Consider the following 19,371-nt stretch of genomic DNA (forward strand, 5'->3'; position numbering starts at 1 on the left):
AGCAAGACTGTAAAAGCCTTGGGTACAGCAAAATTTCATTTGGATCACAGTAACTTTTCAAGGTAAAAATAAAAGAATGAAAGAAAGCTTAACGGTACTTGCTGTATTTGGTGAAACAGGACTGAACAGGCTGGTGTAATTAGCGAAAATCATCTATAAGCTGATAATTTTGAAAAATTTCAAGGTATAATGTATGCATCTGTGGTACATTAGTCCCTTTAATTGTGTTATTAGTGAGCATCTTACTAAAGATTTTATATTTTATTTGTGTTATATTCTACACTGTGGAAAAACTTAGGGTTTATCTAATAACCTACAGAGTATTATATCCTTTTATTTCCACTTGCTTTATTTTTTATAATATTCTTTTAAGAATATCTTTTTCAGAGTTGATTTCAGAGATTTAAAGGCTTTTATTTCTTTTTATATCTTACATATAGTAAGAAAATTAGACATAGTAACTTTTCTGTTTTATGAAAATAAAAAATACTTTGTTGTCTTTTCTAAATTTAAAGATAACAACAGTGTAACTTTGTAAAGTAAAAGGTTCCACACAGCTATTTCTTAAGATAGAGGACTCTCTTGGGTCTCAATGGAAGTAAAATTATCTAGCTGACATAAGGTTGATAAATTGCCTAGGGGAAGGGACCAAAATGTTACATAAGTCCCAATAAGCATCCTCATGATAGCCCTTTGCTAAGAGACTAGGTTTAAATTAAAACCAGCCTACTTACTGGCAGAAATCAGGGTAAAAAGCAAGACTGGGGCCCCTTTAGTGCCCAGTTTATTTTACATGTCTGAGTTAAGTGCTCAACAGTGTTATGTGAAAGATTGGAGGGGTTTGGGGCGAAGGTGAGGTGGCAGGGGACCTTCCCCAAAGGGCTTTTCAAATATGACAAGTATAATTATGAAAGAAAAAAATCTATAAAAACTTAACTCTGTATAGTACCAAACACCAAAACTTACCCAAAAGGACAAAAAAAATGAAACAATTTTGCAAAATACGTCATAATAAAAGCATCAATAGTCTAATATAAAGAGCTCTACAAATAAGAAAAATATATATAATCAAGCAAAAAAAAGTATAACGACATGAAGAGACAAGTCACTAAATATCTATATCCATTTTCTCACACACACACACACACACACACACACAGTCATTTCAAAAAATATTTAACCCCAAAAAACAAGAGTCCAGGGCCAGATGGCTTTCCAGGGGAATTCTACCAAACATTTAAGGAAGAGTTAATACCTATTCTCTTGAAGCTGTTCCAAAAAACAGAAATGGAAGGAAAACTTCCAAACCCTTTCTATGAAGCCAGCATCACCTTGATTCCAAACCAGACAGAGACCACACTAAAAAGGAGAACTATGGCCCAGTTTCCCTGATGAACATGGATGCAAAAATCCTCAACAAGATATTAGCCAACCAGATCCAACAATACATTAAGAAAATTATTCACCATGACCAAGCGGGATTTATACCTGGGATGCAGGGCTGGTTCAATATCCGCAAAAACAATTAACGTGATTCATCACATCAATAAAAAAAGGACAAGAACCATATGATCCTCTCAATAGATGCAGAGAAAACATTTGACAAAATACAGCATCCTTTCTTAATAAAAAAAACTCAAGAAAGTAGGGATAGAAGGAGCATACCTCGAGATCATAAAAGCCATATATGAAAGACCCAATGCTAATATCATCCTCAGTGGGGGAAAGCTCTCAGTTTTTAGGTTTCAGCTCTAAGGTCAGGAACAAGACAGGGATGTCCACTCTCACCACTGTTATTGAACACAGTATTGTAAGTCTTAGCCTCAGCAATCAGACAACATAAAGAAACAAAAGGCATCCAAATCAGCCAGGAGGAGGTCAAACTTTCACTCTTCGCAGATGACATGATACTCTATATGGAAAACCCAAAAGATTCCATCAAAAAACTGCTAGAACTGATCCATGAATTCAGCAAAGCTGCAGGATATAAAATCAGTGCCCAGAAAACGGTTGCATTCCTATTCACCAATAATGAAGCAACAGAAAGAGAAATCAAGGAATTGATCCCATTTCCAATTGCACCAAAAACCATAAAATACCTAGGAATAAACCTAACCAAAGAGGTGAAAAATTGATACACTTAAAAATATAGAAAGGTTATGAAAGAAACTGAAGAAGACACAAAAAATGGAAAAACATTCTATGTTCCTACATAGGAAGAACAAATATTGTTAAAATGTCTACTAACCAAAGCAGTCTACATATTCAATGCAATCCCTATCAAAATAACACCAGCATTCTTCACAGAGCTAGAACAAACAATCCCAAAATTTGTTTGGAACCAGAAAAGACCCCGAATAGCCAAAGCAATCTTGAAACAGAAAACCAAAGCAGGAAGCATCACAATCCCAGACTTCAAGCTGTGTTACAAAGCTGTAATCAAGACAGTATGATACTGACACAAAAACAGACACTCAGATCAATGGAACAGAATAGAGAGAACCCAGAAATGGGCCCACAAACATATGGCCAACTAATCTTTGACAAAGCAGGAAAGAATATCCAATGGAATAAAGACAGTCTCTTCAGCAAGTGGTGCTGGGAAAACTGGACAGCGACAGGCAGAAGAATGAACCTGGACCACTTTCTAACACCATACACAAAAATAAACTCAAAATGGATGAAAAACCTCAATGTAAGACAGGAAGTCATCAAAATCCTCGAGGAGAAAGCAGGCAAAAACCTCTTTGACTTTGGCTGCAGCAACTTCTTACTCAACACGTCCCCAGAGGCAAGGGAAACAAAAGCAAAAATGAACTATTGGGACCTCGTCAAAATAAAAAGCTTCTGCACAGCAAAGGAAACAATCAGCAAAACTAAAAGGCAACTGATGGAAAGGGAGAAGATATTTGCAAATGACCTATCAGATAAAGGGTTAGTATCCAAAATCTATAAAGAACTTACCAAACTCATAATCCAGTGAAGAAATGGGCAAAAGACATGAATAGACACTTCTCCAAAGAAGACATCCAGATGGCCAACCGACACAGGAAAAAATGCTCAACATCACTCATCATCAGGGAAATACAAATCAAAACCACAATGAGATATCACTTCACACCTGTCCAAACAACTCAGGCAACAACAGATGTTGGTGAGGATGCGGAAAAAGAGCTCTTTTGCACTGCTCGTGGGAATGCAAACTGGTGCAGCCACTCTGGAGAACAGTAGGGAGGTTCCTCAAAAAATTAAAAATAGAACTACCCTATGACCCAGCAATTGCACTATTAGGTATTTATCTAAGGGATACAGGTATGCTGTTTTGAAGGGGCACATGCACCCCCATGTTTATAGCAGCACTATCAACATTAGCCAAAGTATGGAAAGAGCCCAAATATCCATCGATGGATGAATGGATGAAGAAGATGTGGTATATATATACAATGGAGTATTACTCAGCAGTCAAAAAGAATGAAATCTTGCCATTCACAACTACATGATGGAACTAGAGGGTATTATGCTAAGCAAAATTAGAGAAAGACAAATATAATATGACTTCACTTATATGAGGACTGTAAGACACAGGACAGATGAACACAAGGGAAGGGAAGCAAAAATAATATAAAAACAGGGAGGAGGACAAAACACAAGAGACTCTTAAATATGGAAAACAAACAGAGGGTTACTGGAGGGGTTGTGGGAGGGGGGACGGGCTAAATGGGTAAGGGGCATTAAGGAATCTACTCCTGAAATCATTGTTGCACTATATGCTAACTCATATGGATGTAAATAAAATAAAAAAAGCTCATTAAGAAAATATTTAACCTCACTAATAAAAAAATGCAAATGTTGAAGCAATAATAAGATAAAAATATTTTACCTATCAACTTAGCAAAAATGAAAAATGTGTTATTAGACAGGAAAATAGGCATTTCTTTGGCACAACCTTTGTGGAAGGGCAATTTGGTAAGTCTTTAAATGGGCATTCTATTTTTAGGTATTTATCCTAAGTACAAAGCATTTAAGTAAAAATGGATGCGTGCAAAGATTTTGTTACAATGATGTTCACTGAAGCACTGAAGAACTGTTCGCAATAGCGTCAAACTGGAAACAACTTAAATGTCCGGCAATAGAGAAAAAGGTAAACATATCCTAGCTTAGGGTTCACGATAGAGTATCCACAGCCATTACAAAATGATGGTACAGAATGGTAGTGCTTCACCAAGGGGTATTCATCAGGGTCATTTGTGAAACGTAAAAAAAATACAGGCGCCCAACAACCAGAAATTCTGATTTAACAGGTCTCATCTGTGGTTTACTCTCAGTTGAGAACTACTGTTGCAGAAGTAGATTTAGTGGCATAGAAAATTCACATGTTATAGTATAAAATTATGAATTTTTTTTTAGAAAAACAGCATAGTGATATAGTTATTAAGAAGGAAAAAAATGGCCTTACTTTCTCTGTATTATGAAAAACTAGATATCTTCAGTCACTTGAAGAAACGTTAAGTTATATAAATATTAAAGAGAAAAATTTACATATGCATGAATAGAGAAAAGACTATATGGCTGTATTTCAATATGTTACTGGTGGTTATCTCCAGATGATGGAATTATAGGCTACTTTTCTTTTTCCTCTCTCATTTTCTCCTATCAAATTACAATAATTAATATATGATTTTATTAGACAAAAACTTTAAAATTCCATATATATATATCGTAAGCTCAGTTAGAAAGGAAATGTCTGATGATCAAGTAAGAGGAATTCAAAAGGTATAAACAATCTTTATCTATTTGTGAAAGAGTCTTTCATTTATTGTAAATTCCCTCTCTATATTATGTCCCTACCGAGTCTCAACTATACCAAAGTTTATATGTGATATATAAAAACAAGATTCAGTTCAAGAAAATAAACACTGACTGAAAGGTAACCTTTGTGTACTATAAACAGCTCTCATCTTTTAGATAGCCCAGTCAAGGCAATCTGACAGTGGCTAATATATCCTAGGCTATACAAGTGCAGAGCTCAGATGCCAGTGTTTAATAAGTAGAAGGCCAAGCAAAGGAAAAACATTGTACCTCTCCATTTCTTACAGGTGCATCCACCATGGCTGCTGCTTCCTCAAGTAGACTGATGCCAGGTGACCCATTTGCACTGAGTTTCCCTAGTGATGCTGCCATCAGCAGCTCATTCATTCTCTTCCTGGTTTCCTTCTTAGTTTGCGCCAGCTCTCTCTTTAGGATCTCTGCACGATGCCAATGCTGCCATTCTGTAAAGTGGTGTCGGAGAACTTGTTTCCGGTTATATTCAGTGGCCAGTTGTTGTTTTCTAAGCAACAAATTTCTTCCGTTAAAAAAAAGAAGCCATTTATCCCTTGTTAGTTGATAATATAAATGAGACAAGTCTAAAGGAGTCCCAGAAATACTCCATCTTACCTCCAGCTTATCCTTTTATTTAAGCTAAAATGGAATCACTTTATCAAATTCCCTGGTGCAAAAGGTCTGCTAGTAGAGGGCATTAGTACCTTAAGACATTACCTCAGAAGAAGGAATTCTATCATGTCACAAAGACATACTACATTTTCTAAATTACCATAAAATAGTAAAAGGGAGCAAAGAGAACAGGCATATAAAGAACTACATTTATTTTTTTTAAGTTTACTTACTTTGAGACAGACAGAGAGACCACACGTGCAAGTGAGTGGGAGAGGGGCAGAGAGAGAGAGGGAGAGAGAGAGAGAGAGAGGATCCCAAGCAGGCTCTGTGCTGTGAGCGTGAGCATGACTCGGTGCTTGAACTCATGAACCGTTAGATCATGACCTCAACCGAAATCAAGAGTTGAACGCTTAACTGACTGGGCCGCCCAGGAGCCCCTAAATAACTACTTTTAAAAAGATGAATGAATAAGGGAGATTTCAGCCATGCTTGCAAATGAAGACAGGTTTGGGAGAAAGGGAATGGAACAAGATTTAACAAGTGAACTGTCAATAACAAATTAAGTATAAGACTTATAAAAGTCAGTATGAAACCAGGAGGGTGGATCTTAGGAAAGAACTTGATCAGACACAGGATCTCTAAAGAGAAGGATTCATTTACCAAATGCTTAAACTGAATGAATGAAACACTGCCTTGCTAAACACTAGACAAGTGTGAAAGACGTGTCAGAGATAAGGCACTTGCCCTCATGGAACTCATTCAGAGTCTAGTAATGAGTCTGGTTAATTCTCTTTGTAAGGAAGACCTTTTTTTGACTCCCAGATACTTCATGACATTAGGAGCCATCACTGAGTGGAGTTGGGTAATGCTTGCTACACTCCCTTCCCAAAGGGGATCTCCATTAAGAGACATTTTTCTGACAGCCATTTGAGAATTCAAGCATGGAGGTCTCTGAGCACTATAAGTGGATAATTACTGTCCCTGAATAAGTAAGCTATAGAGTTTGGAACTTATTATATTGCATCAGGGGTCAGTTTTGAGGTTTAAAATCTATTATCTAGACACCTACTTGATTTTATCTTGTAAAAGTGACTCGAATATGTTCTCTAGAATACAATTTGTATACCCATTTCTGTTGAACATCCATAATGCTTAACACTCCTCAAAGACTCTTTGGGGTTACATAAAAAAAAAAAATCATAAAGTTCTTAAGTCACTGAGTCAGGAGAACATTTCTAGAGTTGTTAAATGTTTAAGTGACTTTTAAATCTTTTTTGACTGGCACCTACAGTAAGAAAAATGTTACACCGTGGCTCAACATACAAGTTTATAGGTATATGTGTATGTTTGAAACAAAAACATATCTAAATGAAACAAAAGTTTCACCAAACAATATTTACCCTTACTACCAGAGGTGCATTCTGACATTTCTGATGCATTCCATTTCTTTAAAAAACAGGTCATCTTGAGTCTGATTTCAGGTCCCATTAATGGGTTAAAACCCTTAGTTTGAAAAAGACTACTCTAGTATTATAGAATTTAACCTATGTCAGAGGCATTGGATGAAACAACCAATTAGTGAGAGTAGAGTCCACTGAAATAATGAAATTCAGGATAAACACTAACAACAACTCTGCCAATAGTGGATTTCATTGTATTTAATTGCTTCCTTCTACTGTATTAATGTAGGTACTCAATATTTGATTAACAGACTGATATTTTTGTGATAAAAGTACAATATAGGTGGTAATATAAACATTTATACATGGAGTTTAATTTGATGGAAATAAATTATCTAGTATGAGACAGAATAACCTTGAAATAAAAATTTTAGAGGAAATAGGGATAATAAATCAGGTAGCAATGCAGGTAAGAAAAAGCTCCCAAAATACCAATGTTTAAATAGTGAAAGAAATAGAAAGCCTATAGCACTTTTCTTAAGTAAGTGAAAATCATAAATTTCCACTGGATAGAAGATGTATATTGCTCTGTCTGATTAATGTGAAATTCAATTTACATCAATCTGCTCAGGAAGGGGGGGGGGGAGTGTGAAATTTATCTGATGTGTTAATTTCATGTCTTTACAGCATAAACAGCAAAAAGTGATCTAGGATTCTGACTGTCATGGAAGAAGTTATTTGGACACTATAAAAAGGGAAAGAGAAAAATATTTCTGCAAGTATAACAAAAAGACTAACAGTAAGAAAATGGGTAAAAATTTCATGTTCACCATAGTGCTTACAAGCCACTCTATAATGACTATGTAGGGGATTTCAAAGTGTGTTTAAAATATCTACATTTGAGGGTTGTGATGGAAGAGTAGACATGAAGAAGGCAGGGATCCAGAGACAACGCTGGTTTTACTCCCGTTCCTCTGCAGTTCACCTCAGCAGAGTGACAATAGTCCAAATAAGCTAATTTCTATACTTTTTAAAAGATTAAAAACATAAATATTTCTGAAAGTGAAAAATCACTTATGTCTTAAAACCTCAATCCAATGCAATACTTAGGTATGCTAACCAAAAGAAATGGTTTCAGACACAGTTGCCAATTAATCATAAAATGAAGGACAGAGTTCCCTTTGGAAAACATCCTGTCCCAATATGCTTCCCAGCTGAAATATGGGAATTTCTGGCACGAGTATATAAATTGAGCATCATGCTTACATAACTGCATGCACAGAAAGGCTAAAGACCATATATAATGGAAAAACTCCATTTTCCTTCCCATGTAGGGAAAAATCCAGTTCTTCCCCACTGTTTGTCACCTGTGTGTCTTTTTTACCTTTTCAGAGAATACCTCACTTCTGGCACTCTAGTCACCAAATGTGTGGAGGTTTTTACCCACACCAACAAGCAATTCTTGTACACCCAGCAGGGTATCCAAGAACTCAACTCAGTTCTGACACCTCTACCTGAAGACAGTGTCAGATCCCACAGTTTAAGGGCTCCGGTCCCATAAGTATCTTCCCCCATTCCTCCTACCACCTTCAGATGCCAGTCACAAGACCAGGTTATCTATCACCTGTGTTTCTGATCAATTGGCTATAGACTGTAAGTTCCAACCACGCCTTCCTTGGGTTTGATTAATTTGCCAGAGTAGCTCACAGAACTTGGAAAAACATTTATGTTTACCAGTTAATTAAAGGATATATGATGAAGGATACCAATGAACAGCCAGATGAAGAGATATATAGGGTGAGGTCTGGGAGGGTCCTAAGCACAAGAGCTTCTGTCCCCGTGTATTTGGGGTGTCAATGTGGATGTGTTCACCTGCCCAGAAGTTCCCTAAACCCTGTATTTTGGAGATTTTATGGAAGCTTCATGTCACTATGATTGATATTAAATCCATTTTAGCCTTTCTTCTTTTTCAAGAGAATGGGGGGGATATAGAAGATAAACTTGTAGAGAATAATGAAGCAGTAAAAAAAGAGGGAAACTAATGCAAAGGAGCACATTATAAGAATTAGAGAACTCAGTGACTTATTACAAAGGAATAACATCTGAATCATAGGAGTCCAAGGAGATGAAGAGACAGAAAAAGGGGTAGAAGGTTTTTATGTGAGCAAATTATAGCAGAAACCTTTCCTCATTTGTGGAAAGACACAGACATCAAAATCCAAGAAACACAGAGAACTCCCATTAGATTCAACAAAACTGACAATCAAGGCATATCATAGTCAAATTCACAAAATACTCAGGCAAGGAAAGAATCATGAAAGCAGCAAGGGAAAAAAGTCTTAACCTATAAAGGAAGACAGATCAGGTTCGCAGCAGACCTCTCCACAGACACTTGGCAGGCCAGAAAGGAGTGGCAGGATATATTCAGTGGGCTGAATCAGAAAAATATGCGGCCAAGAATTTTTTATCTGGCAAGGCTGTCATTCAAAATAGAAGGAGAGATAAAGAGTTTCCCAGACAACAAAAACTAAAGGAGTTCATGACCGCTAAACCAGCCCTGCAAGAAATTTTAAGGAGGACTCTCTGAGGGGAGAAAAAATGACACAAAACAAAAAAAGACCCAAAGCATCAAAGACTAGAAAGGACCAGAGAATACCACCAGAAACTCCAACTCTACAGACAACACAATAGCAATAAATTCCTATCTTTCAGCACTCACTCTAAATGTTAATGGAATAAATGCTCCAATCAAAAGGCATAGGGTATCAGAATGGAAAAGAAAATAAAATCCATCTATATGATATTTATAAGAAACCAATTTTAGACATAAAGACACCTTCAGATTGAAAGTAAGGGGATGGAGAACCATCTATCATGCTAATGGTCACCAAAAGAAAGCTCGAGTAGCCATACCTATATCAGACAATCTAGATTTTAAAATAAAGACCATAACAAGAGATGAAGAAGGGCATTATATCATAATTAAGGGGTACGTCCACCAAGACCTAACAATTATAAACATTTATGCCCTCAACATGGAAACACGCAAATATATAAATCAATTAATCATGAACATAAAGAAACTCATTGATAATAATACCATAATAGTAGGGGACTTCAACACCCCACTTACAGCAATGGACATATCATCTAAGCAGAAAATCAACAAGGAAACAACGGCTTTGAATGACACACTGGACCAGATGGACTTAACAGATATATTCAGAACATTTCATCCTAAAGCAGCAGAATACACATCCTTCTCCAGTCCACATGGAACATTCTCCAGAATAGATCACATACTGGGACACAAATCAGCCCTCAACAAGTACAAAAAGATCGAGATCATACCATGCATATTTTCAGACCACAACGCTATGAAATTTGTAATCAACCACAAGAAAAAAATTTGGAAAGACAACAAATTATTGGAGACTAAAGACCATCCTACTAAAGAATGAATGGGCTACCCAAGACAGTCTCTTCAGCAAACTGAAGGTGTTAGGAAAACTGGACAGTGCCATGTAGAAGAATGTAGAAGAATGAACCTAGACCACTTTCTTACACCAGACAAAGAAATAAACTCAAAATGGAGGTAAGACCTAAATGTAAGACAGAAAGCCATCAAAATCCTAGAGGAGAAAGCAGGCAAAAACCTCTTTGACCTCAGCCAGAACAACTTCTTACTCAATATATCTCCAGAGGCAAGAGAAACAAATGCAAAAATGAACTATTGGGACCACATCAAGATAAAAAGCTTCTGCACAGCGAAGGAAACAATTAGCAAAACTAAAAGGCAACCAACAGAAAGGGAGAAGATATTTGCAGTATCTTCTAATATCAGATAAGGGGTTAGTATTTAAAATGTATAAAGAACTTATCAAACTCAGCACCCAAAAAACAAAAAAAAAAAAAAGTGAAGAAATGGGCAAAAGACATGAATAGACACTTGCAAAGAACACATCCAGATGCCTAATAAACACATGAAAAGATGTTCAATATCACTCATCATCAGGGAAATACAAATCAAAACCACAATGAGATACCACTCCACACCTGTCAGAATGGCTAACATTAACAACTCAGGCGACAACAAATGTTGGCAAGGATGAGGAGAAAGAGGAAACCTTTTGCACTGCAGGTGGGAATGCGAACCGGTGCAGCCACTCTGGAGAACAGTATGGAGGTTCCTCAAAAAGTTAAAAATAGAACTATGCTATGACCCAGCAATTGCACTACTAGGTATTTATCCAAAGGATACAGGTATGCTGTTTTGAAGGGGACATGCACCCCAATGTTTACAGCAGTGCTATCGACAACAGCCAAAGTATGGAAAGAGCCCAAATGTCCATCAACGGATGAATGGATAAAGAAGATATGGTGTGTGTGTGTGTGTGTGTGTGTGTGTGTGTGTGTGTGTGCATACACACACATACACACACAAAATGGAATATTACTCAGCAATTGAAAAGAATGAAATCTTGCCATTCGCAACTACGTGGTTGGAACTACAAGGTATTATGGTAAGTGAAACTAGTCAGAGAAAGACAAATATCACATGACTTCATTCATATGTGGAATTTAAGATACAAAACAGATGAACATAAGAGAAGGGAAGCAAAAATAATATAAAAACAGGGATGAGAACAAAAGATAAGAGTCTCTTAAATACAGAGAACAAACTGAGGGTTGTTGGAGGGGTTTGGGGTGGGAGGATGGGCTAAACAGGTGAGGAGCATTAAGGAGGACACATGTTGGGGTGAGCACTAGGTGTTATATGTAGGGGATGAATCACTGGATTCTACTCCTGAAATCATTATTGCACTATATGCTAACTAACTTGGATGTAAATGAAAAATGTAAAAAAATAAATTAATAATAAAAAAATAAGAGAAAAATAAGACACAAAACAGAGAGGGAGGAAAACCATAAGAGACGCTGAAATACAGAGAACAAACTGAGGGTTGCTGGAGGGGAGGTGGGTGAGGGGTTGGGCCAAATGGGTGATCGGCATTAAGGAGGGCACTTGTTGGGATGAGCGCTGGGTATTATATATACGTAATGAATCACTGGGTTCTACTCCTGAAACCAATACTACACTGTATGTTAACTAACTTGAATTTAAATAAATAAATTGTAAAAATAAAATAAAATAAAATTTAAGTTTAAAAAAGAAAATAAACTATTAGGGTTTAAATAAGAGTTTAAATATGAACCATGCTGTTTCTTATTTTTTTAATTTTTTAACATTTTTATTTATTTTTGAGAGAGAGAGAGAGAGAGACAGAGCATGAGCGGGGGAGGGGCAGAGAGCGAGGGAGAACCTGAAGCAGGCTCCAGGCTCTAGGCTGTCAGCACAGAGCCCGTCACAAAGCTCAGACTCACAAACTTAAGATCATGACCTGAGCTGAAGTCGATGTTTAACCAACTGAGCCACCTAGGTGCCCCTGAACCATGCTGTTTATAACAACACCTGAATTGATACTTCATGATCAGTGCATGAACTAGAACCTGTAAGTCAGGAGAACACTGACTAACTGAATAGATAGGGGTGACTAGATAAGTACCTGGAAGCTTCTAAGCCTCAGATTCCTCCTAAAAATGGTATCACCCTAAAAAAAAAAAAAAAAAGGCTTTACATTGCTTGTTCTACAGGAGTTTTTTAAAAAGATCTAATTCACACACACACACACACACACACACACACACACACACACACACCCTAAACATAGAGAACAAATTCTCATGGAAGATAACACTGTCTCAGGGCAAAACTACTAGATATCTAAAAAGTGTCTTGAATTTTTTAAAAGGATATGAAAAATGATAAATAAATAAGCACACACTAGTGATCTGAGTCCTGAAATCTGACGCATGAAAACAGCAGCGGTGCAAGCAGTCGCATTTGGGATGACTAGGAGCAGGAATGAACGAGCTAATGCATTCAGTAATGCACCAGGTAGCCCACAGGGAAAAAGAAGATAACACAATTCTGTCTGAAAGGGTTTTAAAGTGAGCCAGGCAGTGCAAATCTGGGCCCCCTGCCTCTATGACAGACATATGAGGAGCCTGACCAGCTTCAGAAGCCACGCAATTTCTGGCCTCTTGCCTTCATACCAGGTGAGCATGGAGGGAAGGGCATCAAACATGATTCCCAGAGGGGCGCTGTAAGTGACTGCCCAAAAGAATGCTCAAATGAGGTGTGGGAAAATGGGGACCTGACAGTCTATTTTCAACCCAGCCTCCCCTCTTCTAGGCTAGCATGTGGGCTCACCCCAGCTATGTGCTGATTTACCAGTTTTTCCCCAAACTGAAAAACGCCCTCTTCTACTTCGCCACATTCTGTCTCTTAGAAGGTGGGGCCCATGAATTCCTATTTTTAAAAAGCTCCTCAGGGGATTATAACGCACGATAGCCAAGTCCATGTCACTCTCGAGTATTTATCTTATGCTGCCTTCTGTTGCAATTATTTTTAGTAGTTGGGTGCCATGTTTAACTTCACTTAAATGGAAAACTCCTAGAAGGCAAGTGTTTAACACTTTTCTCAAGTCCCTCCTCCCTGTACTTAGGAGAGAGCCTAGTACCCAGTAAATGTCAATAAAGCTGGTTGGCTGAAAGAATAAATTCTATCAAACAGAATGAAAGAACAAGTGAACAAATGAACACCATAGTTTGAGGGATGTCAAAGAGCCAGTTTTCCCACTGGCCTGCCACACAGTACCCTCAAATCCCCAACACTTACATATTGGGCACTGTTTCCAGACCATGCCTGTTAAAGTGTACACAGTTTCCTGAGAGGGATAACATCAACTGAGGATTACAGTAAAAGAGCATGAGGGGCTTGAGGGACAAAGGGAAGAGATAAAAGCATATTTCAGGAAAGGCCCAGAACTCTGGTACAAGAGGGCAGGACTGCAAGTAATGTAGAGGTTAATGAGGGGAAAACAGAGGTGCTTCTCAGGAAAGAACTGAGAAATCAGGGGCTCAAAAAGGGCTGGTGGAAGACGTCGAAAACCCCGCTCCTTCCTAATTTTGTCTAGGGCTCGCCATAAGTTTAAGAGAGGAAGGGAGAGAGGAGCAATGGAAGAAATGAAGTCAGCTTTTAAAAGTGAACATGCTGAGCAAAGTAAAAATACAGTTCAAATTCCAACACCACCACATCAAAGGGTCTAACTAAGCATGTGCACCAGGGTTTTATTGTATTACCTAAGCAAGTAAATTCTCAGGTTTGGGAATATTTGTTAAGGTTGAGATTGTATTATAATATTGTATTGAAATTTTATAACACCATTACCATAACTACTTTTAAAAGAAAAGAGACAGACAAAAATAGGAGAAAGAACAAAAGAAAATTAAAGAAAGGAAAAAGGGGAGGACGGAAGGACGGAAGGATGGAAGGAAGGAAGGAAGCCAGGAAAGCTAGGCCTTGCATGGGGGAACTGGCCAGTGAGGGAAATCTCAGGTGTCAGAAACAAGTGCGGATGCAAGAGCTGGAGGATGAAGACACAGCTGACATCTGAGTAACGGGCATAGCAAATAATTTCCATGTCCAGATGGATGGGCCACAGAACCACCTGTGCTTTGCCAATCTGGTAAGTGTTTAGTTTCTATGGTTAGTAACCCATTATATCCCTTGAGCTCATTATTTAGGGAAAAAAAATACTTGAAAACACTGTCAAGTTAAATTGCAAAAGAGGAAGCAAATAAACTCCTCATTGACTCACTTATTATTCAGCAAATGTGTATTTGGTGTCTACTGAGATACTAGGAGAAACTCTGATGAACACAGAAAAGAACCCAGCTCTCCAGACACCCTCAATCCCACTAATGTTTCTTGGTTTCTGCTTATAGTAGCTAACTTAGAGCTTTTCCCCACTTTTAATATCCCATCCTTCTTTCTAGAACAAAGAAAAACATGCAGACAGCCAGGGATTTGGGAAAGCAGCACAAAGGATGGTTTGTATCTAGTAGCTTCTTACTACTAATATGTTTCCAGCATGTCTTGTCATTTGTTAATTACTGCTTTATTTTTCATCTGCAGCCATCTAAAGTAAATTGCCACACAAATGAAAAATACAGCTGTCTTGGGGAACCACCACCTAGATGTTATATAACATTTAGTACAGAAGCAGTGTGGTACAGGAAAGAGCATTTGGATCAGAAGCAAAGAGACCAGAGTCTAGTCCTGGACTAGCTACTCTCACCCTTTGGACCTTGAGAGAGTCGTTTACTCTCTCTAGGCCTTACTTTTAACATATGTAAAATGACAGGCAGGATCAGACGATCCTTGAGGTGGCTTTCTGCTCTAAATTTTTTTGCTCTAAAGTTCTGTAGTAAAAAAATTATTACAAGTTAAGTATTTTCTAACTCTGGCACTTAAAAAAAATGTAGTACCCATTCTGAATGTTTAAAAATAGACACCTGAAAATAATTCACAGATACGAGACGTTCTAAGATCTTAAAAAAAAAAATTGGCACATAATGCTATTATGAAATCCCCATTTAGTGATTTCATATTTAAGCAGTTTAATTGCAATGAAATCTCAAGTTCTTCATATTTTTCTTCTACAAGTTTCTTCTGGTATGTAAATTTCACAGCCATGTTTAACTTCAACACTCAGTTTCCACTCCCTTCATACCATCATTCATGTCACTTCCCTTTTACAGCACCTCCAGTTTCTCTCCTTTACCCAGCATATCTTGCTAGCTATTCCTTTTTCAGTAAGCTATCATCCCAATTCCTTATATGAATCGCTAGGTCCTAAGAACTTAGAAATGAATTATGGGAAAGAGTTTTCTAAGCTGACCTTTTTTTTTCCCCCTAGCATACTGTAAAGAAAGGGAAATTGACTAAGTCATCCTTCTGCTTAAAAACTATCAAGACTTCACCTTTATTTACCAAAGAATTCCTAAACTCCTTGTCTTGGCATTCAAGGCCTTTCACAAATTGATGAACTTGAGAAACCACATGCTTGATGATCTCCGGCCAACCTGAACGGCTACACCAAGTGCCATTACCTCATCTCCCCATCCCCACCTAGGAATATCCTATTTATGGTACAAAGTCTGGCTCAAGACCCACCTTCCTGATCAAGCCCTAACCCTGCTCAGTGTGACACTTACTTCTGCTAAGTTCTCAGTGGCAGAAGGGATGATTTATGCACTTGATGGTTTATGATGCTGCTCAGCCCCTGTCCTGCTTCTAGATCTTGTCTTCCCCATAAAAGGGCTTCAGACTCCTGTGTATCCACCCCAGGGCCTGATGCTGTCACACAGCTGCACAACTCCAGGGGGCAGCATTTCCTTCTACATAACAATGGTTTCACACACAATTCATTCAAGTTTTCACCCTGAATAAGAGTTGCTGGTAAGAGAAGTGATTACACATAAGCACATAAACTGCCCCTGTCCCCAAACAAACAAATGGTTCCTTCTATACCCATGATTTTGGTTCAAGGATGCAGAGCTAAACCTGGAAATGAATAGAAGAAAATGTATATAATTTTAAGATGACAGAACAAAGGAAGTTTTATTTGAAGACAAATTCTGTGTCATTCATAAGCATAAGAGAGAGCTGATATAAAGGTGTCAAAAACCTCTAAATAAGGTGTGGGACAGAAGACAGAGGAGTGGGGGGAATCACCTTGGCAGATGGATGTTCCCTGTGTTCCTAATTAACATTCAGCGTGCAGACAGGTATTTCCATCAGTGAGAATTACTGGCATATAAACCAAACTCTGTCTTCTGAATTGGTAAAATGGTCCAAGGTGCAATGCTATGACATCCAGAGGGCAAGGAAAAAACATAGTACTTGTTTTCTTCAAAAGGAGAGCATGTGCATCAGTATATTTTAATGAAATCTTTGCTTACACTTTTCAGTTAAAATGTTTTTTTTTTCTTTTTCTTTTTCTTTTTCTTAAGCAGGCTTCATGCCCAGCGCGAACTTATGACCCTGAGATTAAGACCTGGGCTGAGATCAAGAGTCAGATGCTTAACTGACTGAGCCACCCAGGTGCCCCTCAGTTAAAATTTTCTAGTTTGGGATGTAATATAGAAAAACAGTGATTACCACATTTTATAATGGATGAAATGATTCTAGTGAACATAATTTTTAGATTATTTTGGGATTCTTCAGGAGGAAAAATGTCCTATAATACACCAGAAGGATTTTCATGGTACAGATAATAGTACCTGTTTTCTTCCCTAAGGTAATTTTCCATGGCTTGAGTCTCCCGTGCCAACTTCTGGGATCTTGTGTAGTCTCTCCAGGCCCGCAGGACTTTCAGTTGAAACTTCCAGTCAGACAGGGTCCCAGCTTTTCCCAGCTTGATCCTATGATCAAGGATCAGCTTGTGCCAGGCAGAGAAATACCGTTTTTGACACTGCAGTGGAAACATGTGGAAAATCACCACTGATTGGCTCTAGTGTTTGTAATATCTAATACTGAGAGCTGTCACCTCAGGTATCCCCCTCATACTTTTTCTAACAAATCTAGCAACTGTCGTCTTGATGGAAGGAGAACCAAGTATAACTATTCAAGTCATGCAGCTGAGGCTCGTGGCTTAAACTATAGTACTTAATTCTCATTCTCAGGCACCAGTCCTTTGGGAAGCTGGAGTAGCAGTCATATCTAAGACCCCAGTTAAGGGACTTTTTTGAAAAGCTTGAAACACCTGCTTCTAGGAGGATGGCCAACTTGTCTTGGAGCTTAAAATACCAACTGATTCAGACACCTGGGTGGCTCAGTGGGTTAAACATTTGACTCTTGATTTCAGCTCAGGTCATGATCTCACAGTTCATGGGTTCGAGCCCTACATCGGGCTCTGTGCCGGCAGTGCAGAGCCTGTTTGGGATTTTCTCTCTCCCTCTCTCTCTGTGCCCTCCTCCCCAATAAATAAATAAAATAAACTTAATAAAATAAAGTACCAACCAATTAGTTAATTTCTGTTACTAACACCTGCTGATATCCTACACAAAGGAATACAGACGATCCCATGAGGATGGAATGGGGGTCTCTGGTGTCTGGAAACAGGATAGCTAAAACAGCTTCAGCTGGGCTACCATGACCATGGGAGAGCTTTGGTGAGCAGGTCTAGAGAGACTAGATGCTCGGGACGCTTGTGATCTTCCACTCCATGCATCTGACAACAAGTAAGACAAGTTCCACTGACCCTAAAGATATCCCCAGAGAAGTACTTTACTCTCTGGTTTGAGAAAATCTCTGAGATCTAGTCGTTGCCTTCATCTTCCACCTTCACAGTAAACTTAATGTTCCCACCACATCACATAACTTTCAGCTCTTGGCCTTGTATCAACCACACTGCTTAACACCTTCCTATGTTCATACTAATTTCTTGGTCCTCCATTTCCGCCCTCTCTTTACCTGACTACTTCAGGACTCACTTCTCCCTGGAAGTTCTCCTATCACAACTACTTTCTGCAAACCTCAGTGCCCTTCCACTGTGTTCTCAGCAACCTCTGCTTCTTCTATCAAAACTCTCATTACACTGTATTATAATCACCTGTTCACTGGTTTCTACTAGACTGTGAGCCTCCAGAAGGAAGGGAGTGGGTCCCATGAATAGAAATGGAAAATCCGTGTTGGTAGCAATAAAACACAAAGTAACTTCATAGAAAGTGACTTTGTGGGAAGTATAGGGAATGCCTAATGACCAGCTTCAAGCACTTGTTAGCTCTACCAGGATCATCTGTACTTACTGCTTCTATCTGTGTAACAATACTTATCTTTCACTATTTCAACATTTAGTAAGCAACCACCACTGCGTTTAAATTTGGGAACTCTGAACAAAGTTAAGATATAATCTCTCCTTTTGAGAGATTATAGGGAGAGAGGATATATAAATTGAAAGATTGATAACATTAGGAAGGAAGCATATGTTGGAATTCTTACAAGTAGACCATTTGTCCAGGAATAACAAGAATTCAGTTATATTTCCATTTAGACAAACTACAAAATCTTCCCTATTGTTATTTATCAGGAGAAACCATGGCAAACTTTAAAAAGCCCTTGTTCCCTTTCCATTATGTCAAATGAGGGAATACTGTGCAGACGTTTACCTTAGATGCCATGGAAGGAAGGGAAGGAGGGAGGAGAAGAGGGAAGAAGGGAAAAGAGAGGGAGAGAGGAAGGGACATTTGCTGAATACAGGATATGCCTGCAGTCATAAAAAAGAAAAGACACATAGCTACCAAGTTGAGGGGATATACTTTTTGCATTATTTGCCTATCTAACCCACAAAATAGACCATGGGAAAAAAAATATATTGTTAACTTGTGTGTCATTGTCAAAAGAAAATACCAGATTCATTTAAGATATTCCTCCTGAACGATCTGATGAAATATTCTGTGTAGCTATCTCTAATTTTAACTCCTGGAATAATGATGAAACAGTATAAACATAATCCACCTGGACAATAATAACACTATTAATAGTGTCCTTCTTGGATTTCTATATTCCTTGTCTACAAAGTTCAAAGCATTGCTGTAAGCACAATATTACATGCACTGTTTTATT

General features: G+C 38.1%; 1 protein-coding gene across 4 annotated transcripts in view; it reads right to left on the reverse strand.

Moving 5' to 3' along the window:
* The window catches only part of CCDC191 (coiled-coil domain containing 191), an 89,533-nt gene that overhangs the window by 37,907 nt on the left and 32,255 nt on the right, over window positions 1-19,371 (reverse strand). For all 4 annotated transcript variants that reach the window (XM_015075313.3, XM_053220877.1, XM_053220878.1 and 1 more), the window contains 2 exons: window positions 17,028-17,218; window positions 5,080-5,329 (listed from right to left, as the gene is read on the reverse strand). In XM_015075313.3, coding sequence (XP_014930799.2) covers window positions 5,080-5,329; window positions 17,028-17,218 — 441 coding nt within the window. The remainder of the gene's footprint in view (window positions 1-5,079; window positions 5,330-17,027; window positions 17,219-19,371) is intronic.

Source organism: Acinonyx jubatus, chromosome C2 (assembly GCF_027475565.1).
Source record: "Acinonyx jubatus isolate Ajub_Pintada_27869175 chromosome C2, VMU_Ajub_asm_v1.0, whole genome shotgun sequence".
In the NCBI taxonomy this organism is placed as follows: Eukaryota; Metazoa; Chordata; class Mammalia; order Carnivora; family Felidae; genus Acinonyx; species Acinonyx jubatus.